The 12,491-nt window shown below is 43.3% G+C and overlaps 1 protein-coding gene across 2 annotated transcripts in view; it reads right to left on the bottom strand.

The window, feature by feature from the left end:
• Window positions 1-1,925: 1,925 nt before the first annotated feature.
• The window catches only part of CMSS1 (cms1 ribosomal small subunit homolog), a 413,413-nt gene continuing 402,847 nt past the window's right edge, over window positions 1,926-12,491 (bottom strand). For both annotated transcript variants that reach the window (XM_073668100.1, XM_073668101.1), the window contains exons 6-10: window positions 8,697-8,799; window positions 6,601-6,661; window positions 5,786-5,873; window positions 4,742-4,830; window positions 1,926-2,136 (exon numbers count right to left, since the gene is read on the bottom strand). In XM_073668100.1, the coding sequence (XP_073524201.1) occupies window positions 2,053-2,136; window positions 4,742-4,830; window positions 5,786-5,873; window positions 6,601-6,661; window positions 8,697-8,799 (425 nt within the window). In that variant the 3' untranslated portion in view covers window positions 1,926-2,052. The remainder of the gene's footprint in view (window positions 2,137-4,741; window positions 4,831-5,785; window positions 5,874-6,600; window positions 6,662-8,696; window positions 8,800-12,491) is intronic.

The raw sequence follows: 12,491 nt of genomic DNA, 5'->3' as shown, positions 1-12,491 counted from the left end.
ACGCTGTCAGTGACGTGCATGAGGTGAGCTCATGTCCAATGAACTCAGCTCACTTCATGCACGTCACTGACAGCGTGGGAAAATTCTCCTGCACTCAGCGCTTCAGCGTGAGAATTTTCCCACGCTGTCAGTGACGTGCATGAGGTGAGTTCATGTCCAATGATCTCAGCTCACCTCATGCACGTCACTGATAGCATGGGAGAATTCTCACGCTGAAGCGCTGAGTGCAGGAGAATTTTCCCACGCTGTCAGTGACGTGCCTGAGGTGAGCAGAGTTCATTGGACATGAACTCGGCTCATCTTTATGCCGTCACAGTGAGACACTGAGGAGCGCAAGCATGCCTGCGCTTCTCAGTGTGTGCGGCATGGCAAGCTGGATGGCAGCGTTCTGCTGCGATCCAGCCTGTTATGTGAATGTAGCAGAGCTGAAGCCATCGTGGGAACCATGGAAAGGTAAGGATGATGTTGCTTTATTATTTTATTTTTATTGCAGAAGACATTGGCTTCAGCTGGAATGGGCGTGATGGTAAGTATGGTTTAATTTAGAACAATAAAGAATTGTGTGTTTATTTCAATTAAAGGACGTTATTCTGGGTGTTTGTGTTTTTTTTTTTAACTTTGACTATGGGGTTAGTAATGGGGGTGTCTTATAGACGCCTCTCCATTACTAACCTTGGCTTGAGGTCAGCTGGCATTATAAGCTGACATCAACCCCAGCCCTATTACCCCACTGTCACCGCTACAGGGCAGTGGGAAGAGCGAGGCTAAGTGCCAGAATTGGCGCATCCTATGGATGCGCCATTTCTGGGGCGGCTGACGGCTGGTGTTTCTAGCCTGGGAGGGGGCCAATATTCATGGCACCCTTCCTGGGCTATTAATATCAGCCCCCAGCTGTCTGCCTAGCCTTTGCTAGCTATTATAATAGGGGGGACCCCACGTCATTTTTTTTGGGGGGTCCCCCATTTTAATAGCTAGTAAAGGCTAGGTATTCAGCTGGGGGCTGATATTAGTAGCCTGGGAAGCTCCGTGGGTATTACCCCCTTCCCAGGCTTCAAACATCTGCCCCAGCCGTCTGCTTAACCTCCGCTAGAGCCTACAATTACGGGGAACCCCACGCCAATTTTATTTTTAAATAAATCCTTTATTTTAACACTAAATGACAAGTACAGTAATCAACACTGTCACTGTACTTCATATATATGTGACTGACATGTTTCTATCTATCTAATCTATGTGTGATTCTCTATTCCTTCTATTCTAAATTGTCGGGTACCGCCGCTGAAATGCCGGCTTTTTTAAAGAAAGAGTGCATGAAAACACAATTATTTTTTTTAATAAATCCTTTACACTAAATGACAAGTACAGTAAGCAACACTGTCACTGTACTTCATATATATGTGACTGACATGTTTCTATCTATCTAATCTATGTGTGATTCTCTATTCTTTCTGTTATAAATTGTCGGGTACCGGCGTATACCGCTGCTGAATTGCCGGCTTTTCATGTTTCACTGTGAGCACTGTTCCCATCGATTTGGGCAATCACTGTAATGCCACAAGCACCATGGCTGTGGCATTACAGTGAGTGGCAGACAATCCCTGCATGATTACTGCTCTAAATAGCGCCTGACATGCAGGACATGCTTTTGGTGCACTAACAGTTATCGAACATAACCTCGAACAGCCGAATTTTTTGCAAATCGTTCGTGTTCGTCGAACAACTCGAACACCGCCCAAAACAGCTCGAATTTGAGATTGGCGAACAGTTCTAGTCGAACACCGCTCATCTCTAGTCAGTACCCAATAGTTAGGGCCAGAAAGTGGCCAATCCATTTAAATAGTGCATTGTAACTTTTATTTAGGTGACGTTTATGAACATGCAGATATTATGGACCCTCTAATAACTGATTGTTTTAAAATTCAAGACACAATGAAAACCAGACAGCTTTTATTAATCATGCACAGGGTGAATCGAAAGATACAAAAAATTCACCAGCAACAAAAACACAAATATTCCAGATTAAAAGCTCAGCAACTGCACATAACACAGGAGTTAAAATAATCCAATTTTCACAGATCCATCTCTGCACGCGGCTATCAGACCTGACTCCAGGAGTTCAACCATCGACTTCTTTACCTGCAAGGTATAGGTATCCATTACATAACCTCAATTTCATACATGTCACATAGACAATGGCACTGTTAATACTCATTAGACTGTGTGTAGGGGCATGGTTAAATAACAAGGGGAATAATAAAGCCAAGTTTTCGATTTATTCCTAAACTTCCAGTAGTAAAAACAGAAATGCAGCACAATGCAAAGTTGGAAGAGAAGACGTTGCAGAATTTTTCAACAGTCATGATGCGACTTCTGTAACCCCATGGTCACAGGTGTGTCAGATGTGACATACAGTCACCCTGCAGTTGGTTGCAAAAGATCTCTTTGTTTGGCATTACAGATACCTTCTTAGCTGTTTAACTCTAGGACCCATCGGTTACCTCCTTCCTGCTAATTGACACCCTGGCCTAGGTGTTTAAATAGTTTCACTTTGCAGCAGGAAGGGGCCGGTCATGCTCACGTTTCCTTGTTAATGCATGGAGCTCTCTGTCTTCTATCTTTCTCTGTGCTGCTAGAAGGATGCTTGGAGTTCTCTCTCTGAAGTCGGCTAAAGCTAAGCTACTTTCACCGTGTCTCTTTCCCTAGTTGTCTTTAGTTGTCAGTGGGGATTGACTAGCGCTCATCCCCCTTTCCCTATCCTGGGCCAAGCACTAGGGAAATATAGGGTTTAGGTTCGTGTGTGGCGATTGGTGAGGAACCAATACAGGGATGTTAGTGCAGACAGGGTAATATCAGATCAGCCTAGGAGGTCTCCACTCCCCCCTTTCCCTAGAGTCTGGGCTCCACTTCCCCCTTCCCTTTGTGTTGCACTCAGTCTTTTACACACCTTGCATGACACCCATCAATCATAGACAAGATCACCCCTTTACCTGTTACTTTACTTATGCTGTCCTGGAATATGGAGCCTCACTTTCTAAGACATGATTGCAGACTGAAACCTTCATAGGAAGCTGAGAAGGGGCTATCAATGGTCTGTATATAAATGTGTATACCTACTATTTGATCGGGCCCTAAATAGATAAAGTGTCTGTGCTGCATAGAAACCTACGTTATACAAAACAGAACCACTGCAGGTATACAAAGCAAAAAGAGGAACCAAGTGGTAGGTGTTGCTACCTTGCAGCATTGGGGTCCTGGGTTCCCCCCACACACAAAAAAACAGCAATAGGTGAAAGGTGTTATCATTCATACTCACTTCGATATCGAGAGGTGCTGTAGGGCTACGTTCCCACGATGAGCTTTTGACACTGCAGAATTTCTGCACATATTATTTCAATTAAGTTACTTCCGGCTTTTCATTGCGTTTTTGTGCACGTTTTTTTTTTAACATGCTATCGCATTTTTGACTCTTTTTGGTATGTCTTTCTATAAATAAAGCTGTTTTTGATACTTTCTGTTATTTTGCATTGACAAAACTTTACTAATATACTTAGGTGCAGATTACATGCGTTTTTGATGGGTCTCCACCGCGTGCATGTGCATTTTTTGTCTGCACATTTTCCGCATCGAGTGCAAGTCTATAGGAAAAATCTGCAAATAAAACTCAGCGTAACCACAAGAGAAATTGACATGTTGCAGATGTGAAACACGCACCGCAGGTTAATGTATGCTGCATAAAATAAAAGTACAGTGGGCATGAGAGCTCTATAAATCCATCCACTTTTCTGGAACTGTAAGACGCTGCGTTTTTGACACAGCAAAAACCTGCTACATCAAAAAACTCACCAAAAGCTCATCGTGTTTTGACTTTTGGCTGATTGCCAGGTCCTGAGGTAATTGCCCGATAGGTATCGATCTTCTGTCTTATTAATTAGAATCAGATGGGTGCATAATACCAGCTGGGTGTACACGATACCTAGCCAGCGGCTGACAGACGCCCCCACAGCAGCGCCTCCCCAATGCAGAAGTGAGAGAAGCTGGATAGCCCCTAATGGGTATGTGCACATCACCTCTTTTTCAGGCATATTACGCCTGACATCTAAATGAAGAAGAGCTACAAAACTGCCAAAAAAAATTAACATGATGCCCAGCAATGAAAAAAATACAATGCTGTGCAAATGTTCAGTCTTGTTCCTACTTTTATCCACTTCTGGATTTGGAAACCGTGAAATGGTTAAAAGTAGTAACATGTTCATTGCTTGGGTGGCTCAAACTCTTTGTAGTTGAAAGCATAGGGGAAAAAGAGCCGCCAAAAAAGCAGAGCCGCCCAAAAAACTATGACAGAACCACCAGCGAAGCAGCATCAGGAAAAAGACCACCAGCGGTTTCCTAAAGAGGTTTCGCCTAGGAATCAGTCAGCGGTTTCACCATCGGAATTGAAATGTTGTGTGCACATACCCTAAGTTAGCCTCCTATGTAATATGCCATAGTACGTGTTTTGGATAGGGATTTAGATTGTAAGCCCTATTAGGGACAGGAACCAGATGTGAACCTGCCCCAGACACAACCTGAACAGAGATTTTATATTGTCCCTGTGCTCGTCTGCTCATTATAAGAAAGCAAACTATGAAAATGTGCCTAATACACGGGAATTAGACTGCCATGTGGGCCGTGACGGGTGTGTCAACAGTGCATGAAATAAGCTATAGGGGGCGCAATACAAATAAGCAAAAGGCCTAATTACCTCAGGTATATCCACCATCCTCCGCTGCTTCTTGTCCCTCCAGTTCCAATCTAAAACAAGGTATTTTAAGGACTGCAAGCTGAGCCCATCTATAAGAAAAAGGACAGGCACGTTACCACCTGACTAATGGATCACATGAGGCACTATTATATTTATTATTATTATTATTATTATTATTATTAACAGCCTTCAGCTTGATCTCGAGCCATGGTGACTTGATGGATGAACACTCTTTAGGAAGATCAATCTTGTGCAGCCTACATAGGTCCACCAGGGTCTTCTCCACCGTTATCTTGATTGTATCAAGCCATCGGGTTGCTGGTCTTCCTCTTCGCCTTGTTCCTTCTATTCTTTTGACCATGATGTACTTCTCAAGTGACTGCTCTCTTTGTATGTTGTGTCCAAGGTAGGCAAGTCGTAGCTTGGTGATCCTTGCTTCCAGTGACATGTCTGACTTGATTTGTTACAAAATTGACTTTTTTGTTCTTCTTGCTATCCATGGTATTGATAACATCCTTCTCCAGCACCACATTTCGAAGGCGTTGATTGTTCTACTGTCTTGTTTCTTTATCGTCCAGGTTTCGCATCCATATGTTACTACAGAAAAGACCAGACTATACCCCAGGCACTATAGTGAGGCACTATACTGAACATGGGAACAGTGGACAAAGGGAAATATTCAAGTTTTTTTTTCACTCAATTGTTTTTACACGAATCACAATAAAAAGTTAAAGAACAGACTCTTCAAATCCCGAACAGAAGACCACCACCTTTGAAGCCCTGTTATAAAAGACCTTTGCCCATGCTCACACTATTTTACGAAAATACTTACAGTAATCCCTTTTGAAGAACACTAAAGGCAGCCTCTGTCCAGAAATGGCTGATACCAGAGAACAATTGATATTTCATTACAGAACAAGTAGAGATGTTAAGTGGTCGTACACTTTAGATCAACCAGGGGACAGCTATTCCTACAGACCCCCTCACCCCATACACCCTCAGATTAGAGAACATGTTATCACAGGATTAAAACCCTCTTCTTACCTTGTTCTATGAGCGCTTTTATCCTCTCCGGCGTTCCGACTCCCAGATGAATGACATTATTTTCCAACCATTTTATTTGATCTTTAATCTATGGGGAGAGTTTGAGAACACAGCGGTTATTTCAGATGTTTTGTAAATGGTTATATCCTCGATAGTGTTGAGCGAGTATGTTCTGTTTCGAGTATGCTCGGGCCGAGCTCCGAGTATTTACAGCTGCTCGGTGATATGGTTAAATCGCTCCCGTGTGCATGATTTGCAACCGTTTGACAGTTTTAATACATGTGATGAATGTGTAAGAAATAGACATTCCTCGCATGTAATAAAGCTGTCAAACAGTCGCAAACCATGCACACGGGAGCGATTCAACCATATCACCGAGCAGCTGTAACTACTCGGAGCTCGGCCCGAGCATACTCTGACAGAACATACTCGCTTAACCCTAAGCCTCGATCATTGTCATTTTTTACTTATTTATTTTTAACAAAAATAAGTATTGGGAGAAAAAAAATGAAAAGGTTTAAAGGGGTTGTCGGGGACTTATTGATGACCTATCACTGGAATAGGAGATAAGGTGCAACACCCAGGAGCAGCCACCAAACAGTGTGCAGACCTGCCGTGTTCCAGAGCAGAGAACAGCTGATTGTTGGGGTACAGGGACAAGTCCTGGACAATCCCATTAAATAGATTTTAATGAGCACAAGGATTTTTTTTTCTTGTTTAAGGATTTGTACGAGACTAGAAAAACATGTCAACTTTCTTCCACATACAGAGCGGCCGATATTTTACAATATAGAAGAACTGCAAAAAAACAATACCTTGAGATGCTTTGCAAATAATTTCATTATCTTGGTGTCACCTTTGAATGCATTTGTCAGTCTGCAGCAATAAGGGTAAGAATACATTACAATTCATTAAAATAAATATACGGTATATATATATTTATTTTTGGTAGCATTTTTTTTTACACCTGTCTAAAACTTTAGCAAAATACTGTAGAGCTGGGTGAACTATTCTCTGGACAAAAAAATTGGTGGAGACCCATCTATGGGGCCAGAATTGTACCAGAGCCATATATAAGAGAGGTACCATTCAGAGATGAGCGAAACAATTCACAAGACCCTGGTCCAGCAGCCATGTCAGTAGTCCATAGCGGCTAGACAAGAGCCCTGCAAACCTCCTTCTATCAGTGGCCACTGGACCAGGTTCTGATAAATCGATTTGTTTATCCCTTCTAGTGGTGCATGAACGTGGCCCTCCCCACTGAAGTGTATAGGAATTATACAGAAATCTGTGCCAGCAACTCCCTTAGACTTTAAAACCTCCAGTGATACCAATGTGTGGCCTCCTCTCCACATTTTTTCAGCTGGATAGACTCATCAAATGGCGATCAAGGTGGGTGCAGGGAATCCCTAAATCCCCAAAGTGTTAGAGAACCAAGTACACATGCCCATGTAACCTTCCTACGATCCAGCCCGGGCTCTGTGCATCTTTCTTGGGCCTTCTTCACACGTCCGTTTTTTATGTCGTATGCGGTCCATTTTTTAAAGGACCGCAAATATGGACACACGGACACCCATTATATTCAATGGTGGTGCGCACATATCAGGTTTTTTACACAGTAACCTTACTGACGTCACCGCTCGCAACGTGAGAAATTCTGAGAGAATTGATGTCAGTAAGGTTACCGCAGTTCACAGGCCGGCTCACACAGAGAACTGCCACTCGTGACCTGCTGTAACCTTAATTACTGCTCATCACTGCAGCCACGTTCTCATGCTACTCTCAGTTTCTTCCGGCTGCCTTGGCGAGTGGTCATGTTACTGATGTCACAGCTCATCACAGCATCCGAATTCGGGGATCGTCGTGGGGGTCTCCTTATTATGGATTTCCGGCGGACAGGTGAGGATTACTTTTATTTTTATGGTAATACATGGATAAATGATGGTAATTGTCGGGGAGTGATTTTTACAATTAAAGGACTTTTCTCTCTGCGTGTTTATTAGTTTTGACTATGGAGTTAGCAATGGGGGTGTCTGATAGACACCTCTCCATTACTAACCCCTGGGCTTGATGTCAGAGGACACTACATAGCTGACATCAACCCCAAAACCATTACCCTCATTGCCAACGCACCAGGGCAATCGGGGAGAGCAGAGGCTAAGTGCCAAAATTGACGCATCTAATGGATGCGCCATTTCTGGGGCGGCTGAAAGCTGGTGTTATTAGTCTGGGAGGGGGCCATGGCCCCTTCACAGGTTATTAAGATCAGTCCGCAGCTGTCTGTGTAGAATTTGCTTGTTATTAAAAATAGGGGGGATCCCACGTAATTTTTTTTGTGTCCCCCCTTTTTAATAACCATTAAAGGCTTCACAGACAGCTGTTAGCTGTTATTAATAGGCTGGGAACCTTTATGGATATTGGCCCCTTCCCAGAATAATAACACCAGCTGTCTGCTTTCCCTTAGCTGGTTATTAAAAATAAGGGGGACACCATATCATTTTATTTATTTTTGTGGTAAATACAAGTACAGAAAACTATACACACACTGCACTGATAATATATCTCACTGACATATTTCTTTCGATCTATCTAGTTCCTCATCGCTATCCATCTCTATCTTTACATCTTTAACACATAACACTCTTTAAATTCTATACTGCATTTCATTCCTTACGGGTCATATGGACAGCACAAGGATGTCACACACGTACGCACGGATGGCACACTGACAAGGAACCGGAAAAATACCGGAAACACTAGAATGCATGAAAGGGGCCTTGATGCAAGTTGTTTATTCAGCTCTAATGCCACCCATTTTCTTAATTAAGAATAATAAAAGTTTTTCCCTAATTACCCCCACTGTCAAAAATTAAAACTCATTTGTTGATACCGATTATCATCTAACACTTACTTAATTAGTTCTAGAGTGCGGAGAGCAGAGCTGCAGACAACCAGCAATAGGACAGATTTCTTTTGTTTGTGATTTTTTGATAGTTTTGACCATTTGGGGCAAACTGAAAAATAAAGAGCAGATGACTTTTACAACTCTTCGTTGTATGGTATAAAGTTGAAATCAATGTTATTCAACTCCCATTGCAAATTCAGTTTATTAGAAAAATGTACAAACTTTATGCCATTTACAATAATCCAATCAAGAATAATTTCAATAGCTCAACACAACTAATCTAGTAAGTGGTTTCTCCAAATTCACACAAAATCCCACTTTAAATGACTACTAGTCTCAGAACTGGTCAACCCCCTGAATAGAATCCCTTATAATAGCACACGCAGATGTTGTCTCATGCACAACTAATTCGATTAATAAAGGGCATTATTAGCTGCATCAAGTGTACTTGATATCAAACATCAAATACCTGGACTGACTAGGGGTTTGTTGACTGTGATGTTTTATGGGATGTTTATGTTTCTTGTGGCTGAACCCTCGTGCCCCTACGCACGTTTCGGTGTACAAGACACCTTTTTCAAGGGGCACGAGGGTCCAGCCACAAGAAATATGGGTAAGACACGGGCATTTTGAGCCTGATTGGGTGCATTCTATAACTTGTATAAGGATTTTTCTGACTATTTAATATGGCTATCATGTATTATTATTTTTGAATGCACTATATGTGGGGAGTAGCTGTTAGTGCCTGGACAGACTCTACCTGTTATTACTTTGACTACCCCACAGGGGGCATATGAATTAAGGATGTATCCTTAGTGGGTCCCCCATGTTCAGTTGTATTACGGGTGGACCTGTTTGAGCTCATTTGGACTGACCAGCTATAATACAGCAATTTGTCATTTTCTAACCCATGTTATACTACTGCTGGCCCCCTTTTTCAGTTGTGAGTCCATCTAATCACCTCTAGTCATGTATTGAAAGGTCTAAATCCTTAGGCTGGTGCTATGTAGCATTGTCCTTTCTGTGTATTTTAATTGTGTGTCTTTTTGCTACTAATAAAATTATATTTATAATGATAACTTGTGACCTTTTGACTCATTGTGGTGCTTTGTAGGTGCATATATATATATATTTTGAGTTCTGGTCAATTATGTATATGGTGGTCCAGGGGCTCCTTGTTCTTCATATACACTGCTCAAAAAAATAAATGGAACACTCAAATAACACATCCTAGATCTGAATGAATGAAATATTCTCATTGAATACTTTGTTCTGTACAAAGTTGAATGTGCTCACAACAAAATCACACAAAAATCATCAATGGAAATCAAATTTAATAACCAATGGAGGCCTGGATTTGGAGTCACCCCCAAAATTAAAGTGGAAAAACACACTACAGGCTGATCCAACTTTGATGTAATGTCCTTAAAACAAGTCAAAATGATGCTCAGTATTGTGTGTGGCCTCCACGTGCCTGTATGACCTCCCTACAACGCCTGGGCATGCTCCTGATGAGGTTGCGGATGGTCTCTTGTGGGATCTCCTCCCAGACCTGGACTAAAGCATCCGCCAACTCCTGGACAGTCTGTGGTGCAACGTGACGTTGGTGGATGGAGCGAGACATGATGTCCCAGATGTGCTCAATCGGATTCAGGTCTGGGGAACGGACGGGCCAGTCCATAGCTTCAATGCCTTCATCTTGCAGGAACTGCTGACACACTCCAGCCACATGAGGTCTGGCATTGTCCTGCATTAGGAGGAACCCAGGGCCAACCGCACCAGCATAAGGTCTCACAGGGGGTCTGAGGATCTCATCTCGGTACCTAATGGCAGTCAGGCTACCTCTGGCGAGCACATGGAGGGCTGTGCGGCCCTTCAAAGAAATGCCACTCCACACTATTACTGACCCACTGCCAAACCGGTCATGCTGAAGGATGTTGCAGGCAGCAGATCGCTCTCCACAGCGTCTACAGACTCTGTCACGTCTGTCACATGTGCTCAGTGTGAACCTGCTTTCATCTGTGAAGAGAACAGGGCGCCAGTGGCGACTTTGCCAATCCTGGTGTTCTGTGGCAAATGCCAAGCGTCCTGCACGGTGTTGGGCTGTGAGCACAACCCCCATCTGTGGACGTCGGGCCCTCATGCCACCCTCATGGAGTCGGTTTCTAACCGTTTGTGCAGACACATGCACATTTGTGGCCTGCTGGAGGTCATTTTGCAGGGCTCTGGCAGTGCTCCTCCTGTTCCTCCTTAGACAAAGGCGGAGGTAGCGGTCCTGCTGCTGGGTTGGTGCCCTTCTACGGCCCCCTCCACGTCTCCTGATGTACTGGCCTGTCTCCTGGTAGCGCCTCCAGCCTCTGGACACTACGCTGACAGACACAGCAAACCTTCTTGCCACAGCTCGCATTGATGTGCCATCCTGGATGAGCTGCACTACCTGAGCAACTTCTGTGGGTTGTAGAGTCCATCTCATGCTACCACGAGTGTGAAAGCACAACCAACATTCAAAAGTGACCAAAACATCAGCCAGAAAGCATTGGTACTGAGATGTGGTCTGTGGTCCCCACGTGCAGAACCACTCCTTTATTGAGGGTGTCTTGATAATTGCCAATAATTTCCATCTATTGTCTATTCCATTTGCACAACAGCATGTGAAATTGATTGTAAATCAGTGTTGCTTCCTACGTGGACAGTTTGATTTCACAGAAGTTTGATTTACTTGGAGTTATATTCTGTTGTTTAAGTGTTCCCTTTACTTTTTTGAGCAGTGTATAAATGATGGGGCTGCTGTGTTCTGGCAGAATCCCACATCTTCTGGTTGACGTTGATTGTGGGGGGGTGCCGGGTATCACACCCTCACAGATCAGATATTAATAGCCTATCCTATGGATAGGCCATCAATAGAAAAAAACTAGTGGCCAACCTCTTTAAATAAATTCACTACACTACCTGGATATGGCTGAAGGAGGAAGCCATCACAAGCTACCACCAGATTCCTGAGGAAGCCGGTAATCAAAAACATTGGAGTGACTGCAAAATACCTGCATCAAGATTTGGTGGTAGCCGTCACTGAGGTTTCAGTATGCAAAGTTAGGCGCATACTAAATGCTGAAGGTTTTTATGCTTGAACTCCAAGATGTCCATCTCTACTGACCCAAGAAAAGTAATCTCCAATATGCTCAAAACCATTTAAATAAGCCACAGAGGTTTTGGGATTCTGTTCTCTGGAACAATGACACGAAACTGGAACTTTTGGGGCCTATGGATCAGCGTTTTTTCTGGAGGAGGAAGAATGAAGAACACCCTGCTCAATAGTGGCACAGTGATGCCTACAGTGAAGTGTGCCAGTGGCTCGGTGATACTCTGCAGCAGCTTTGCTTTCTGTGGCACTGGATCCTGCAGTGTGTGGAGGGCAAGATGGATACCATCAAGTGTCAAGAATTCCTAGGAGAAAATGTCATGCTTTCTTTGAGGAAACTGAAAAGTGGAAGACGATCAGAAGCAGAAGTTAAAGTCTGGGTTGGTTTCAGAAGAAGTCATGGAAGTTTCTGCAGTGCCTGACTTAAATCTCATAGAAAATCTTTGATGGAATTTGAAGAAATTGGTTGCAGTAGGAATACCCAGGATATCAGTGAACTGGAGGCCAATGCCCATCAAGAATGGACCAAGATTCCTCAGGATCTGGCAAAAGATGGTATCTGGCTGTGCATCATGCCTGCAACCGGTCATAACAGCCAAACAGCACTCACCTAAGTACTAAAGACGCTTGTCGTGAAGGGTCTGAATTATTCTGAGGTCAGT

Source organism: Phyllobates terribilis, unplaced genomic scaffold, assembly GCF_046119375.1.
Source record: "Phyllobates terribilis strain yellow unplaced genomic scaffold, ASM4611937v1 Scaffold_2__4_contigs__length_985480577, whole genome shotgun sequence".
NCBI lineage: Eukaryota > Metazoa > Chordata > Amphibia > Anura > Dendrobatidae > Phyllobates > Phyllobates terribilis.
Note: the sequence above shows the minus strand (reverse complement) of the source record. Positions and strands in the feature narration are given on the sequence as shown.